We start from the raw sequence: 17,255 nt of genomic DNA, 5'->3' as shown, positions 1-17,255 counted from the left end.
GGAAAGGGGGGCTTTAGCACCAGGAGGGAACCCTGGAAGAGGGCCCCCAGGCTCAGTGCCCTCGCAGTCCCGGAACTGCCCCAGGAAAGATGGCATCTCCCTCCTAAAGAGCCCACGGGGCCAGCCACAGGGAGACCTTGGCTCTGGGGCCCACCCCCAGCCTCTCCTTGCCCCCCACCTCCCCGCCGCACACCCACCTCCCATCGCCTGGCCCCCCCCACGTCCTCCCTCTCTCGCTGCCCCATGCCTCCACCCTCCCCTGCCTACCTGCTGTATGATGTAAGAGCAACAAAGACAGAGGCACACTGTCCCCCAACTCCAGGGAGGCCAGGGAGACCTGGTAGGGATACTGAAATGCCACCATTTAAAATGGCCCATCCTGACATCAAGCACCTTCCAACCTGAGACTGTTTCCAGATGGGCCTTTTATTCTTCCACCACAGAAACCCTCCATCTGGCGTGGGAGGAACGGCCAGAACAGAGCCATTCCTTGTGGAAACCCGAAAAGGAAATCCAGAGAAACCCAACCAAAGCAGGAGAGGAGCTCTGGAAAGACCCTCACTCAGGACAGGTTTTGTGACCGCAAAGGTGTCCGAACACTGGCGGGAGCCTTGTTCCCACAGTCACGTGGAGACCAGACACAGGGACCCACGGGTGGAGAGTCCCACGTCTCTGCTCAGGATGGGCTGGCTGGCAGGTGGTTACCCACTTCTCCCTTTCTCCCCTCCCGCCCCCGGGCCCCCCCCCCCCCCCCCACCGCCGCCACACACGCACACTCTACCGTCCCCAACCATATCCAAAACAGACAGTCAGCGAAGCGGGAGACTGAGGAAGGAGGGGTGGCCAGCCCACCCACGGGCACCAGCCCCACGGCCCAGACAGCTGGTCTGGGGGTGAGGCGTGCAGTCCGGGCCAGCCCCAGTCCCCCATGGTCCCCCCAAAATGGACGGACCCACGCGAGGCGGCAATGGCACGTCTGGGGTCCTGGCTCCACACCCTCCAGAGCAGCCTCCGGCTCTGTGGGGCCAGTACAGAGTTCAGAGGGTGCAGACACCACCGACGGCTGGGGGGTGACCAGGTGCGATCAGAGAAGACTCGTCCTGCGTGGTCTGTCTGGAGTGGCGTCCAGGTACCTGCCTAACTGCCCCAGTAACTTAGGTCACTGTCGTGTGGAGGCGTCAGCCACCCAGAAAGCAGCTCGTGAGGGCAGCTGTGTGAAAGCGGGCCCCCCCCCCCTTGGCGGGCTGGGCACAGCAAGAGGAGATCAGGCAGAGACGTGGTGACTTGAGAACGAGCTCAGCAGCGGACACTCCTGCCCAGGACACCGAAGCTGTGTCAGGACCCCAAGGCCAGCACAGGGCCCCACTCGGGGCGGGAGTCAGCGAGCTCACACGGCCACGGCCACGGCCACGGGGTGTAAGGACAGGTGGGTGGGGCCAGGCCGCAGTTTCAAAGACCCTGGCGGAACCGTGCTGTAGGCTCGTCAATTAGTGCCACACGCTGGTGCCCGCGACACCCAGGACGCCGGGTGCCTTTTACCCGTGGCTTGTGTGGCCACACCCACCCGGGACGCTGGCGCCTCTCACCCGTGGCCAGCCTTGCGGTGCCGGCTGATCTCCTTCTCCCCCTCGATGATCCACTGCATGATCTTTTGGTTCTTCTCCGCGTCTTCTGAGGGGCCAGGCACCTCGGCTCCCGCGCCCTTCCCTGACTCCGCCTTCTTGGCGTTTCTTCTGGAGGCAGTGCCAGACTTCCCGCTACAAAAGCAAGGGGCCGGGAGTCACCCGCTGCCTTTACTTTGTGGCCTGTTGCCGGAAAGCGGCTACCTGAACGTGGTGGCTTTGACAGAGCTGTGTGTCCTCGCGGGCTCCGCCCCAATGCCAGGGGGTTCTCTGAAGTTAGTCTGGTGGGGAGCACAAGGCGTCCAGGCAGCACCAGCTGGGAGGGCAGGGGCACCTGTCCTTCGCCCTCCCAGCCCAGCCACTCACCTGGGGGCAGCAGCACCGGGACCCGGTCACCCCTCACCCAGACGCCTCCCCCGAAACAGGTACCTCTCTATCCATGCACCCTTCAAGGCCAGAGCCCTGGATGGCCCGGGACCCCAGGCAGGACCAGGCACTCACGCTGGGCGCTGGGGCCCTCTGGCGACCACATGCCCATGGTCTGTGCGGGCAACCCCGGCTGGACGACTTTTAAAGGGGAACTGTGGCCCAGAAAACTGAACAGAACCCTCAGGAGACACAGCCTCTCACTGTGACCCCTTCCTCCCCGGGAAGGCGCACGTGGCCCTTACTGATACAGGTTCAGGGATGAAGAAACCACAGCCCCGATCCCAAAGCAAGGCCCAGGCTGCCACAGACACTCACCTGTAGGCCAGGCTGTCGCTCGCATTGGGGGCGGTGCCCACGCTCTCTGAGTGGCTACGGGGCTTGGCTGTGTGGCCGTGCAGCTCCGGGCCCCAAGAGAAGCTGCCCGGGATGCGGCGGGAGGCCTCAGCCTCAGCCTGCTCCTTGGGCCTGGCCGCCCCGTGGTGACTGTGGTGGTGGCCGTGCCTGTGCAGGTGTGGGCCGGCTGCGTCCAGCTTCACCCCGGACTTAGGTGCGTGCTTACTGTGCCCAGGGGGCACGCCCCCTAGGACCCCCACAATCTTGGGCACGTGCCCGCTGTCAGGGGAACGGTGGCCGGGCCCCGGCGACTGACAGCCCGGCGTCCTCATGACCCGCTGCACATGCTCATCCAGGATGCTCTCAGGGTTCTCCTCGTGCGCGTCCCGCAGACCCACGCAGCCCACGTCTGCATAGCGGGGTGGGAAGTGGTGCCAGGCTGTGGCCAAAGGCAGCTTATGAGTGGCCCCCGGGGGACCAGAGGGCATGTCACCATCCTCACCTTCTTCCTCCTGCAGGACAAGGTCACGAGTCACCTCCTGGCACCGGCCGAGTCACAGAAACCTCGCCCTCGCGGAAACAAAGAAATAGGCCCGCAATGCTCCATCTCGGGGGCCAGAAGCACCGAGCCCAGGATGAGCAGGCCAGGTGAGGCACTGGGCGCTGGGGAGCGTGAGAGAGTGAGCACGCCCACCACGCACCAGGAACTCGAGGACCACAACGCCCACCCAATCCCGCCCACTGAGAAACCTCCAGAGGGACTTAGTTCTTTTACGCTTCTCAATAAAGATATTTTTATTTCTTCAGTTGATTTTCCTAGTCCTCAATTTTATTTCCATGTTTTCCATTATATTTTCTTTTGTTTGCTTTTAAATTTTATTTATTTGGGGGGGGGAGGGGCAGGGAGAGAGGGAGAGACACAGAATCCTAAGCAGGCTCCACTCTGTCAGCACAGAGCCTGATGTGGGGCCCAAGGGAGATCATGACCTGAGTCGAGATCAAGAGTCAGACGCTTAACCGACTGTGCAACCTGATCGTCCCTTTCCCATTACATTTTCAAAGGGAATACGCCCTTGTACAGAAGAGCTCGTTTTCTGCTTAATTGCTCTGCTCTGTGATTCTGGGTCAACTGTCACACTAAATCCAGTTGGGTTTCTCTGGAGTCTCTGGCAGCCAACAGGACCCTATCTGTAAATATATCATCTGCCCAGCCAAATCTTGTATTTATTTTCTCATCTCACTGAATTGTGGAAACCAGAATAATGGTGGGTACATCCGGTAGTGACCAGAAAGGGTGGGGCAGCTACCTCTGTACCAGAAACAAATCTCACAAAATCCACAAGAAACTTTTCACTTATGGGAAAGCGTCTCCACGTCACCAGGACAGGCGGTCAGCTGCAGACACTTCAGTCCACGCTCAGGTCGCAGGTGGCACGGAGCAGGACAGAGGGCAGGCGCATAGCTGCGGGGAGGGTGAACACGCCCCTCTCGGGCACACCGGGGCCCTGGGCTCCCCACCCCCCGTCCCATGCCGGACCCCCCACTCTGCCCTCGACGGACACTGACCCCTACGGGTAAGGAAGAGGGGCTCTTGCAGTCCCCGGGGGGCGGCACGGGGTGGTGACGGACAGCTTGGGCTGAGAGCCAGCTTGTCTCGGTGGCTCTGCACATGGAGGAAATCGGTTTTACGGTTTTGAAATGTTACAGGTTCACCAAACTGTCTAGCTAAGAATTTTCACTTTCTTCTTTGTTCTTATTTTCCGAATTTTACAACAAAACTCTTATTTAAAAATTTGTAGTTATTCTTCTTTTAAAAAAGACTATAGTTTATGGCATATTTATATGAGCCTTATTTTGTAAAATCATACAAGACAGGGACTCTCACGTCCATGCGGATTCCCTGTACATACGTAATTAAAATTGACTTTCTCCTGTTTTGTTTTTAAACACTCAGGGCATCCGATGGAACCGCACAGCCAGCTGTGGGGCAGTGAGCCCCCCAGGGTCCGAGGGAAGCCTATGGGGACAGAGTGGCTACAGGCCAGAGACTGTGACACAGAGCCCGGCGATCCTGTCCAGACGCCACCGCGGGCCTGCCGATTCGTTCCTGAATCGATACCCAGGAAATACAAGGGGCTACTCGTTTGAACATCTTGTGTTAAGTCACAGGCACTGGGGAACCTCTGTGGCCGGGCCCAGCCCCCTGTGACAGCTCCTGGGAGATCCAGGCACAACCGCACACCCCCGACAGGGAGGCCGCAGACAACAGGAGACTAAGACTCAGACATGAGAAAAATACACCGAATACCGATGGCTGTTAAAATGCCCATCCCGCACAGTGACCTGCAGGGCCACGGGCACACGGAGCCACGAGGACAAACTTGACACAATTACCACAGCTGGGTTCTACGGCAAGAAGGTTTGAAAGTCTCCTGCCTTAAACTTCTTTCACAAACCACAGGGTACTTTTACTTCGTGAGCGTACTCAGGAGGCACTGACGGAGGCGTGCTTGGGCCACGGACGCGCCACGGTGCCAGCCCCACGACGGCACGCAAAGCAGGGCTTGGCTCCTGTAAAACCCGCCGTGCCTCACGGCAACTCTGTGTCCGACACTGATTTCTCAAAGAAGGTTACCTGACAGGCCACGCCCTGACAGTCCCTTCACTCACGGAGGCCTCTGCTGGACCCTGACGGGGAAGGTGGCCTCCGTGGATGCCCACTGAACGTCCGCCCCCCCCCCTCGCTGCAACCCAGACTGGCAAACAGGCAGCGGGTCAGCACACGCCTGGCGCCCAGGCCAGCACTGCGCTGCCTACATGGGAGTCACCGGGTCACTACGAGGGAGGGAGACAAGAAGATGCCGGTAAGAAAAACCTAGTGTCCCTGCCCAGGTGCTTAAAAATACTTTCATAGGGGCGCCTGGGTGGCTCAGTCAGTTGAGTGGCCGACTTCGGCTCAGGTCATGATCTCTCGGTCCGTGAGTTCAAGCCCCATGCCGGGCTCTGTGCTGACAGCTCGGAGCCTAGAGCCTGCTTCTGTTTCTGTGTCTCCCTCTCTCTCTGCCCCTCCCCCATTCACACTCTGTCTCTCTCTGCCTTTCAAAAATGAATAAATGTTAAAAAAAAAAAAAAACCAAAAACTTTCATGCGGGCTCCCTCTCGGAGAGCATGCCATCTGGCCATTCACCTCGGTGACCACCCCAGCCTTCCTGGTGCCCACCGCGAACCCCAGGTTTTGAAACGCTATTCGAAATCTGAAAAATGTGGGGGGTGGGGTGGCCCCTCATTTCAAACCTGGGTGTCCTATGAGGGGGCTCCGGAACCCTGGACGGCAAGGGCACAGCACCGTGTGGGATGCATGGAGGGCAGGACAGGAAACCGCCAGGTGTGACTGTGGCTGGGCCCCATGACTACCCTTACGATGGCATCTCCAGACTTCAGGTGCACATGACTCACCGGGGAAACACAGAAGGTGAGACAGCAGGCCCCTCCTGGGGGTTCGGACAGAGTCTGAGCAGGGCTCAGGTCCGTGTTGTAAATGAGTATCGGGTGATCAGGTAGAGAAACAATTCCTTCCAGAACAATCCTGTTTTGGGTGTGTTTTTCTTTGTGTTGTGTTTTGAGGGAGAGAAAGAGAGGAAGAAAGAGAGAGAGCGAGCCTGCAAGAGGGGCAGAGAGAGAGGGGAAGACAGAATCCCACCAGGCTCCACGCTCAGCACAGAGTCCTATGTGGGGCTCAATCCCATGACCCTAGGATCACGACCTGAGCCAAAATCAAGAGTCGGATGCTCTACCAAGCGATGCGCCAGGCACCCCCACAGCAGTCATGGTTTGGGTTTCAGGCATCGGGCATGAGGTATTGAGGGAAAAAGTGCAAGACGCCACTTGTTGGTGACTGTTTTTCCTTTTTCTTTTTTTTAAAGCAGACTCCACACCCAATGTGGGGTTTGAACTCACAACCCTGAGAGGAAGAGTCGTACGCGCCACCGACCGAGCCGGCCGGGTGCTGCCAGTGGTGACCTTTCTTAGTTTCAGAAGGGGATTCCTACCTGCTGGAGAAAAGCAAAGGCCTGTCTCCAGCGACACAGTGGCGCCTGGCTCCGGGAGCACGGGGCACTGGGGCCTCGGGGACACACAACCTGGTGAGGCATGAAGAGCACGGGGAAGGCCGTGCTCAAGGGACATGTCTGTCATCGACATCTCAGGACGGAAACCCGAGCACACGTGGGAATGAGTCTTGCAGGATGACGCCCACAGGCCACATAAGCCGCATGTCTCTTTGACAGCTACAGGTCGAGAAGTATCAGAGCAGGTAAGTCACAAACCACACGTAATTGTCCCAGCACTCCACGTCCTGCCCGGCAAGGCCATGGGTCAGAAAACAAGGCACAGGAGCCTATTTCTGAACGTGACCCTTTCTGCACTCGGGATGACCGGTGGGAGCCCCCAGGCCCCGTGCCAAGGGCACACTCTGCTCCACACGTGTGCCCGGCGCCCCTGGGACCTGGCGGGGCCACGGGGGCACGTGGGACACGGGAGGGAGCAGGAAGGGGGTTGGGCTGAAAGGAGAGGTCAGTATGCACGGGGTACGCGTTGAGTCGTCTGCCAAAACTGCCTTCCTGAGCCGAGCCGATGTAGCTCCGGTGTGGGGATGACAGCAGGGCGTGGTCTCTGCCCGCCTCTCCACCCCTCCCCAGAAGCAGGTGGCACAGGAACCCCAGCTCCCCGCAGGCCAAGGAGCGGCTGCTGAGTGCCTTACTGGTTGCTCCCAGACCGGGCTCGGGGTCCCCGCCAGGGGGACCTCCTCCCCAGGAGACGGTGAAGACCGCACAGGAGCGGTGGCGGCTTCAGACGGGCCCCCGTCACAGCAGAGCGGCCAGCCACCAGGGCAGGGTCAGAGGGCGTCGGGAGCCAGCACTCTGGGAGACCCAGGAGGGAGCTCGTGGGAGCCTGAAGCTGCCCTCAACTCCACCAAAACGCAGTAAGATCATCCAGAACCCGAGCCGCACCGTGGCCTCTCCCAGAAGGCTCACTCACCATCCGGACGCGTTTCAGCCGCTCCTCCAGCTTCTCCTCAGCCTCCCGTGTCCGCTGGATGGCCTCCAGGCGGTGGATGAGCTCCGCGGCGAACTTCTGGGGCTCCACGCGGACTTCCTTTGGCATTCGGTAAGTGCGCTGCAAGGAGACACTGATTAGCCAGCCACGTGCAGCCTTGAACTGCCAGCCCCGTCAAGATGGCACACGGGCACTCTCCGGGTGACCAGGAGGAGCCCCGAAACGTGCGTTTTGTTTCGTTTTTTTAACTTGTTTTATTTTTTATTTTTTTTAATTTACATCCAAATTAGTCAGCATGTAGTGCAACAGTGATTTCAGGAGTAGATTCCTTAATGCCCCTCCCCCATTTAGCCCATCCCCCCTCCCACACCCCCTCCAGCAACCCTCTGTTTGTTCTCCATATTGATGAGTCTCTTCTCTTTTGTCCCCCTCCCTGTTTCTATATTATTTGTGTTTCCCTTCCCTAATGTTCATCTGTTTTGTCCCTTAAAGTCCTCATAGGAGTGAAGTCATGATTTTTGTCTTTCTCTAATTTCACTGAGCATAACACCCTCCAGTTCCATCCACATAGTTGCAAATGGCAAGATTTCATTTTTTTTGATTGCCAAGTAATACTCCATTGTATAAATATACATCTTTTTTTTTATTTGTTTTTATTTATTTTTGAGACAGAGAGACAGAGCACGAGCAGGGGAGGGGCAGAGAAAGAGGGAGACACAGAACCTGAAGCAGGCTCCAGGCTCCGAGCTGGCAGCACAGAGCCCGACGCGGGGCTCGAACTCACAGACCGTGAGATCGTGACCTGAGCTGAAGTTGGTTGCTCAACCGACTGAGCTACCCAGGCGCCCCATATATCGCATCTTCTTTATCCATTCCTCCGGCAACGGACATTTGGACTCTTTCCATACTTTGGCTGTTGTCGATAATGCTGCTATAAACATGGGGGTGCATGTGTCCCTTTGAAACAGCACACCTGTATCCCTTGGATAAATGCCTAGTAGTGCAGTTGCTGGGTCGAAGGGTAGTTCTGTTTTTAGTTTTTTGAGGAAACTCCATACTGTTTTCCAGAGTGGCTACACCACTTTGTATTCCCAGAAACCTGCGTTTTCTCTTAAAACGAGTGTTCACACTTGCCCCTTCTGCTGGGTTCCTCACTGCCCCCTTTTCTTGTCTAAGGTCTCCTTTACCCAGCACTGAGCCGGGAGGGACAACAGAGCCCTGGTGACCATCACATTAGGTCTGTGTTAGGTCACTACATGTTTTAAAAGTCTAACATTACTGTTACCTAATCAGGCCTTATTTTAATTTGATCAGCTGTCCTAACAATATCTTTCAGCGCAAACGTGTTTTAAAAGTCTAAGCCACTTGGGCGCCTAGGTGGCTCAGTCAGTTAAGCATCCAAACCCTGATTTCAGCTCAGGTTCCAATCTCATGGTTCCTGAGTTCAAGCATCACACTGGGCTCTGTGCTGACAGCGGAGAGCCCAGCTTCGAGCCCTCTGTCCCCCTTTCTCTCTGCCACTCTCCAGCCTGCACTCTCTCTCTCAAAAATTAAAAAAATATACATATTTTTTAAAATCTATGCCACCACCCCCCTGTTGAGGGGGATGGGGTCACCGGGGAGCTGCCAAGAGGAGGGGAGAGAGCGCAGGCGGCTCGGACAGGGCAGGAGGGCAGACGGAGGAGGGAGTAGCCCGAGACAGGGTGACACACAGGAGTCCTCTCTGATCTCCTGGATGGATAGTGGCGATCTAGAACCCTGGACTTCAGATGTACAGCAAGCTGAGCAGGGAGGACTCCGTGTGGGGCAGGAGCCTGAGCGGGGGCAGTGCCCCTGGGCACAGTTTTGACTCTATGTTTCTCATCTACAAAACGACAGAACCTCAGAAACAGGTAAGCTTAGGTGAGAAAATCATGGGAAGGGCTCGGGGACAAATGCCCACGTGTGGGGCTATCACTGGCCTCGATGAGCTCAGGGGCAGCTGCAGAAAGCTCGGAAGGGTCCGGAGAGGGAAGCAGGGGAGGGCGAGCCCAGGACACAAGCAAACACTTCAACAGAGAGAGCTGGTGCGAAAGGTCCGGGGGTGCCCAGTGTTCTCAGAAGAGCCTGGGCAGTAGGGACAGCCATGAGGCCGAGACCCGGAAGGGAGTCTTTGCGGACAGCATATCCCAGTGGAGAAGAAAGGCCCGAGGCCAGCAGGCTGGCTTCTCCGGGGACTGAACTGAGCAGAGGGCAGTGACCTGCATGGGACTGAGAGAGCAAGGCCAGACGTCCAGGTGGCAAGCGCTGAGCAGTGCTGACCGTGAGACGGCACACGCAGAGGAAGGGCAGAGTGAGAAGTCCCCACGAGACGGAAACGCACCCACGTGGAGTGAGGACGCGTGCGAGGCTCGGCCCTGCGGCGGACGCCTGCCCCCAAGCTCAGGTGTTCTGGAAAAGAGCCTCTAGGCTGCACGGCTGTGCTTCTGAAAATGGGAAACTGTCAGAAATGACAATAATTACCAGCTCTGTGGAAAAACGGGTAACCTTCCGGCTGTGGAGGAACAAAAGAAGTCACAAAGGAAAAAGTCCCAGTAATTACAACTGTGGACCTTCTGGGGAGTTCAGATGGCTCCTCCCTCGGGCATTAAGGAGTAGACCTTTCATGACTGGAAAGTCAGCGGGGTCCCCCACGTGGTGGTGCCTCTGTGCCCCTGCGCCGACACCCACACACAGCCCCTCGTCCTGGGCCTGATCCCCTGGAAGTCACGCAGCAAGGACCACCAGGCACAGCCCACCCGCCTACCTCGGGGCAGCACAGCGTCTGCCTCTCGCCCGCGCTCCCCAGACCTGCCTCCCCTGAGACCCACGACAAAGCAGACACGCACAGGTTCCTGGGGCAGGCGGGTGCCACCAGCCACAGAAGAGACACCCCAATCACAGGACTCCACGACCTCGGCCAAGATGGGAAACATTTTCTTCTGGTTTGTTAGATACAAAATGTTGCCCTTAAAAATAAAAGTCAGTTATTCTACCAGCAAAAATGGTTTTATTTAGGAGTAACAAAGAACTGCCACTGGGGACAAGCACCGTATGGCAAAAGTGAAGGACTCCTCCCACCAACAAAGGCAAAGACGTCACCTTACGGAGAAGGGGAGTTGGGAGGGCTGCTGTGAACGGAAGCCCCCTGGAGAGAAGCAAGCGTCTGGGGTGAAAAGGCTTCTCCTTGGCTGAGCCGCAGGGGTGGGACGCAGCGTGGAGGGGACCCAGCGCGTCCTTCCCTGTAACGGACGCTCCTGCTGGGTTGGCACGAGAGCTCCCCCCACTGGCTTCCTGACTCCCCTTCGGTGAGGTTTCTCCTGCTTCATTTCCACGCCGGACAGAACGGATGCAGCACGCCCTCTCTTCGCTCTTAACTCCGAGCCACGTGCTGGCCTGTCTGACCTGACCACACAGCCAGGCTGGGCTCCAGGCTGTGCCCAGTGCTGACGGCAGACGCCAGCTCACCCAGGCAGCGCTTCTGCTGAGACCCCCCCCCCCCCCGCCGCGCCCCCCCGCCTCAACGGGCTACCCAAGCACACCCCCGCCAGGCCCCTCTGCTGAGCTATCAGACAGATGCAGAGGGGCCCCTGGAGAGACCACGAAGCTCCCCACGCCGCCGAGAAGCACGCGGGCGACATCTTCTAACGCTGGTCCCCGGAAAACGAAGCCCAGGCGCGTGAGGAGGCCAGTGACCTCTGCCCCCCCCTCACCGCCCCCGGCATCTGCACCAACCGCCTGGCCGTGCCCAGTCCATCCCAGCCACGACCTGTTCCCCTGAACGTGTGAACAGCTCAAGGAGCAGGGCTCATTAAGCCTCCCCTGGAAGGTAACCAGCACTCAGAAGTCACCAGGACGCACAGGACTCCTGCTTTCACAGAATGGTTGCACAGGGTCAGGCCCGAGGGTCGGCGTGGTGCCCAAGAACGCTCTTAGCCCTGCCGGGGGGCTGGGCGGCCGAGGCTGGAAGCCTGTGGGCCACAGCACTGTCCACACCGCACGGTAAAGCCAGGCTCTCGCTGCCATGCCTGCCTCTCTCAGCTCTGCCTTCACGCTGACTTGGCCAGGACCTTCCAGAGACTGAAGATGCCTTGCTTTCCTCGATTCTGGAACATTCTGACACTTCTCTTGTCTCTTCCTGATTCTCTGTGCCGCATTCTGAGACATCTTTCCAGGTCTATATTCCAGCTCACCAACTTTCTCTTTTGGTTTTCTTGAATATGCCGTTTAATTGTTCGAATCAGATCCTATCGCCAGAATTGGTTGGTAGGCGTCCCACAGAGGAGGGCTCCCTGACATGAGCATCCCTGGACCCGGAGGCCCCACAGGCCCTGCACGGCCACGGCGCTCAGCCGGACCGTTTCTCTGCACTCCCTCAGTCTGGAATGAGGCTGTCTCCTCTGGACTTTTGTGACCCTGTGACTTTTGAAAATTTGAAGCCAGTTCTTGGGCAGGGTGGCCCTCAACGTGGGCTGTGTCCTGCTGATTTCTCCGGCAAGAGGCCCCGGGCCTCTCATGGTCCTCGAGGGGGCAGCATCCATGGGTCCCCTCACGGCCGAAGATGGCACCCCTGCCCTGAAGTCACTTTTTCCCATGGGAGCGACAGCTTCACCTGGGCCGGTGCAGGTGTCCTGCTGCTCATCACACTCCCGGTGTGTTCAGTCCGTCAGCGGAGACGTGCACGTTCCCGCCTCACCGCCACTGACCCTCACGCTTTGGTGGCCTGGTGGGAGGGAGCACCTCCACGTGGCTCCTGTGTCCACTCATCCCCTTCCTTTCTGGGACACAGGGTACCCAGGCACCCCTACTGCTCCCCCTGCCCAGGCCCAGTCCTGAGTTTACACATCCATGAAGAGAGGAACCTGGGGGGTCAGTCGGTTAAGCGTCTGACTCGGTATTGACTCAGGTCACCATCTGAGACCGAGCCCTGCATCAGGCTCCGTGCTGACAGTGCGGAGCCTACTTGGGATTCTCTGTCTCCCTCTCTCCCTGCCCCTCCCCCACTCCCTGCCCCCTCTCTGAAAATAAATAAATAACCCTTAAAAAAACCACAAAACACAAAAAACAAAAAAGATCTCTGAAGAGAGCAAGGAGACACACGCACCAGCCTACAGCGAGGTGAAGACGTGTGCAGGCCCCGGCTGTGCTCCGACAGCACGAGTTGGCTGGTGCTCCCTATGGGGGAGCCCTGAGGGGCCCCAGCAGCGTGCACGCACACGCAGGCACACACACGCACACAGACCACCAGCAGCAGCATCCACTCCTCCCGAGCACACGCTGTCGGTGCCTGGCTTAGGTCAAGTGTGTGCTGGGAGGTGACAAGATGCTTGACCAGGTTTTTCTGTTTTTTCCTTTTTTTAAACATTTATTTAATGGGGCGCCTGGGTGGCGCAGTCGGTTAAGCGTCCGACTTCAGCCAGGTCACGATCTCGCGGTCCGGGAGTTCGAGCCCCGCGTCGGGCTCTGGGCTGATGGCTCGGAGCCTGGAGCCTGTTTCCGATTCTGTGTCTCCCTCTCTCTCTGCCCCTCCCCTGTTCATGCTCTGTCTCTCTCTGTCCCAAAAATAAAATAAACGTTAAAAAAAAAAAATTTTTAAACATTTATTTATTTATTTAGAGAGCACACAAGCAGGGAGAGGCACAGAGAGAGAGAAAGAGAGAGAGAGAGAGAGAGAGAGAGAGAGAGAGAGGAAGAGAATCACAGGCAGGCTCCGTGCTGTCAGCACAGAGCCCGACACGGGGCCCGACTCCGCCAGCAGTGAGGTCATGACCTGAGCCGAACCTGAGGTCATGACACTGAACCGACCGAGTCCCCTGGGTGCCCCTAACACTGACCACCCATCCTCTTCTCAGAAGCAAGAACATACCCACAACCTTTCTGCTCAACCATAAAAATCACCTTTCTTACCTGGAAATTAGCTAAAAGACTCTAAGCAAAGAACTGGCCACGGATGAGTGTGCGGTGACCCCGAGAGACGTCCCCTTCACCTGCACAGGAACCGCGGACAGCTGCTCACAGCACCAACGGTTTGAGACTCCTGCAAGCCCTCCTTCTCTTCCCTGAGAAGTCTTTCCCGTTCAGTTGGCACGCCAAGATAAAGAGGTCTCTGCAGGTGGGGGCGGGCTGCCTGCCTGCTCTGCGAAGCCCCCCCTCCGGCGCCCACAGTCGGGGGGACTACTGTCACCTCACTATTTCCTCCCAGGAGGCGAAGCTGAGGCACCTCCCACAGCAAGTGCTCACAGTAACTTGGGATCAGAGGCGCTGAGCATTGCCGCCGTCAGGCTTCCGCACGGAGCCACAGTGAGGTGGCCCGTGCAGGGGCCGGGCCCGGTATCAAGCCAGGGACAGGGGCTCAGAGCTGCTCTCCCACATCGAGGAGCAGCACGTCACTTAGCAGGACAGGAAGACTGCACAGCAGGTGCTACGTGAGGCCCTCCCTGCCCCTGTGAAGGGAACGTGTGGGCCTACAAGTCGCCCACGCTGTCCTTGCCAGCCTGTGGGGCGTGACCTCGTGTTGACCACACGCTATGCCTGGACATGAGCTGAGCCCGCAGGAAGCAATGCCCTTCCCGCTGCCCAGTGCCACAGTGGCCGGGGGTGGAGGGAGAAAGGGTGGGCATGGTCCCAGAGGGCCCAGGAGACAGGGCGCAGGGCTGCGCGGCCAGAACTTACAGGGATGTGAGGTAGGGGCACCCGCCCGTTGACCTGGACGCTCTCTTGCATCTCCCGGCGGTGCTGCTTACGGGTCCTGTATGGCGGGACTCCATCCCTGTCCGGAGGAGAGAGAGCCCGGCGTGAGTGCAAGACAAACAGCTCAGGGAAGTGCAGCTGGCGAGGCCTGCTCTCTACAGCCGGAGAGCTAACAAGGGTTTCTCCGTTTTCTAAAGCAGTGGACAAGGGGCACCTCGGTGGCTCAGTAGGATGAGCGTCATTTCATTTTATTCTTCATTTCAGCTCAAGTCGTGATCCCGGAGTCATGGGATCGAGCCCCTGTCGGGTCCCACACTGAGCATAGAGCCTGCTTAAGATTCTTGCTCTCTCCCTCTGCCCCTCCCCCACTTGTGTTCTCTCTCAAAACTTGAAGGGGAAGGGGCGCCTAGGTGGCTCCGTCGGTTAAGCGTCTGACTTCGGCCCAGGTCACAATCTTGCGGTTTGTGAGTTTGAGCCCCGCGTCGGGTTCTGTGCTGACAGCTCAGAGCCTGGAGCCTGCTTCTGACTCTGTGTCTCCCTCTCTCTCTGCCCCTCCCCTGCTTATGCTCTGTCTCTCTGTCTCAAAAATAAATAAAAACATTAAAAAAAATAAAACTGGGGGGGAAGAAAAGCAGGAAAGGAGTATGTGACAGAGACCGTATGTGGCCACAAAGCCTGAAACATTCACTGACGTGTCACTGAACGCCCAGGTGCCTGTCTGGCAGGGGTGCTGTAAACAGACCAAAACACGGACAGCCAAGACAATTTAGATCCCACTGGAACAGATCTCCCAGGTTCTATGTTACCTGCTGTCTTCCAAGGTAGACTGGAAAGGCAGCGTTCTCTCTCTGAGGGTACGCAAATTAGCTTCCTTGACGTAAGTTTTAGTTATAAGCCCTCTTGAAGATTGTAATAAACGTATGGATCAAATCACGTGTTGTCTGTACATGACTGAATGTACCTACTCAAGACACATGCCAGCTCTAACACCTCACCCGCTCTCCAGTCCTCTCCGCACTTCAAATCTACGCTAAGAAGCACAGTGGCCAACAGGAGCCACTGCGACGTGACGACGCCCGCCAGAGCAGGATGCCTAGAGAGGGTGGCTCCTCTGGGTCCCCACCTCCTCCTCACTGAAGAACTCCTGAGCGGGTCCCCGGCTCTGACAGCTGGAAGGGAGGGGTCTGTAAACCATCTGGCTGTTGAAAGGCCTCGGCCTCCCTGGCCTCCAGTGGGTGAAGATCTGCGTCCCCTGGCCTCCTTCCCAAGCACGGCCCAGGGAAGGGGGTGTGGGGGGACGGGGCTGGGGCGCTCTCAGAGCAGTGCTCCTACTTGCCAGCAGGATCCACACGTGCACACAATTCTGATCTCATTTCTTAACTGCTGGGCCCCCAGCTCGGCGGCTTTGCTTACAGGCAGGGATGCAACATTCTCCTCTTAAAATCATATTCCTGAGAGCCCTGGTCTGGGTGGAAAGGGTAGACTTTGGCCGAATGAGGCCGAATGAGGCTGGGACAGCCCATCTCTCCTGTCACTGCCTCGGTGTCCCGGCTATCAGGGCACCAGCTGGGTGTGCAGTGTGACTGGCTCAGCACTCTAGCAGGGGCACCTCAGGGGACAGCTGTCAAGCAGCAGGCAAGTCAAATGCATTAAAAGATGTCGTCATCTGCCCGGAGGGTTTTGCCCAGGTGTGCCGAGCCACCAACTTGTTTCTCATACGCTTTGACCAGGCACTGGTTAAAGGTCCCACATGCCTCCGGATGAGGCACTGTCCTTGGACGCCCACGTCCAAAGTCTAGAGTGAGCCATGCCACCGTTTTTACTGTGTGGTTGACGTGCCGAGGGCAGCTGTGCCCAGGAGAAATAATGTAGAAGAAACGCACCATGCTACTTTTTGCCTCTGACGTATATTCAAATACATTCTAAATTTATTCCTACGTTTTTTTGAAAAAATTTTTTAAAAAGCATATATTTATTTATTATTATTATTATTATTATTATTATTATTATTTTTTTTTACTTGACAGAAAGAGGGAGAGCACACACACACAGGGGAGGGAGCAGAAGGAAAGACGGGGCAAATGTTTTTAATGTTTATTTTTTGAGATGGAGACAGGGAGACAGGGAGAGAGGGAGTGCACACAAGGAGGGGAGGGGCAGGGAGACAGGGGGCCACAGGATCCCTGTGCTGACAGCACAGAGCCCAACACGGGCTTCAAACTCACGAACCATGAGATCATGACCTGAGCCAATGTCGGACGCTTAACCAATAGCCACCCAGGCGCCCCTACTATTCCTATGTTTCTCAGTCTTAGAGTAAGCCAACATGAACAGAATCTCAGGAAAAAAATACTTTAAAAACTTTAGATCTTCCCTTTAGCAAACATATGTCCTTTTCTTAAAGTGAATTAACAGACTTTATGAGAAAAATGTGCTGGCAGATGAATCTTCATTGTAGTAACCAATTTCTGGGAGGAGAAAACCGAACAGCACGAGGGCACGATCCCGAGCTGTCAGCTGCGAGTGGGGGTCACAGTGGGCACTGCTAAAAGCACAGTCATTTCAAGTAAGAAACTGCTAAAAACACGTCAACATTTTATCTTAAAGATGTGATGCAAAGGGGGTGGCTGAGGGCTGAGGGGCTCAGTCGGTTGAGCCTACTTGGGAAATCTCTTTTTCCCTCTCTCTGCCCCTCCCCTGCTTGCTCTCTCTCTCTCTCTAAAAATAAACTAAAAAAAGGGGGGGGGGCACCTGGGTGGTTCAGTCGGTTGGGCATCCGACTTTGGCTCAGGTCACGATCTTGTGATTTGTGAGTTCGAGCCCCGCGTCAGGCTCTGTGCTGACAGTTCAGAGCCTGGAGCCTGCTTCAGATTCTGTGTCTCCCCCTCTCTCTGCCCCTCCCATGCTCTTTTCTGTCTCTCTCTGTCTCTCTATAATAAATAAACGTTAAAAAAAAAAAAAAAAGATGTGACACAAAGAAGGATGAAATAGTCAATATACACACACAAGTTGAACCCAAAGGGACAGACCCGTCTCGTGACGTCACCACCATGTGGCCACCGAAGAGGAAAAGAGAAAGGGGCCCCGGATGCGTGGCGACACAGGGTA

The 17,255-nt window shown here is 56.9% G+C and overlaps 1 protein-coding gene across 2 annotated transcripts in view; it reads right to left on the bottom strand.

Moving 5' to 3' along the window:
* The window catches only part of AXIN1 (axin 1), a 63,996-nt gene that overhangs the window by 6,014 nt on the left and 40,727 nt on the right, over nt 1-17,255 (bottom strand). For both annotated transcript variants that reach the window (XM_040459577.1, XM_040459578.1), the window contains exons 4-7: nt 14,130-14,226; nt 7,422-7,559; nt 2,367-2,896; nt 1,587-1,757 (exon numbers count right to left, since the gene is read on the bottom strand). In XM_040459577.1, the coding sequence (XP_040315511.1) occupies nt 1,587-1,757; nt 2,367-2,896; nt 7,422-7,559; nt 14,130-14,226 (936 nt within the window). The remainder of the gene's footprint in view (nt 1-1,586; nt 1,758-2,366; nt 2,897-7,421; nt 7,560-14,129; nt 14,227-17,255) is intronic.

The sequence above is a fragment of the Herpailurus yagouaroundi genome, unplaced genomic scaffold (assembly GCF_014898765.1).
Source record: "Herpailurus yagouaroundi ecotype Mexico unplaced genomic scaffold, PumYag 222, whole genome shotgun sequence".
In the NCBI taxonomy this organism is placed as follows: Eukaryota; Metazoa; Chordata; class Mammalia; order Carnivora; family Felidae; genus Herpailurus; species Herpailurus yagouaroundi.
This window is presented reverse-complemented; position numbering and strand designations above follow the sequence as displayed.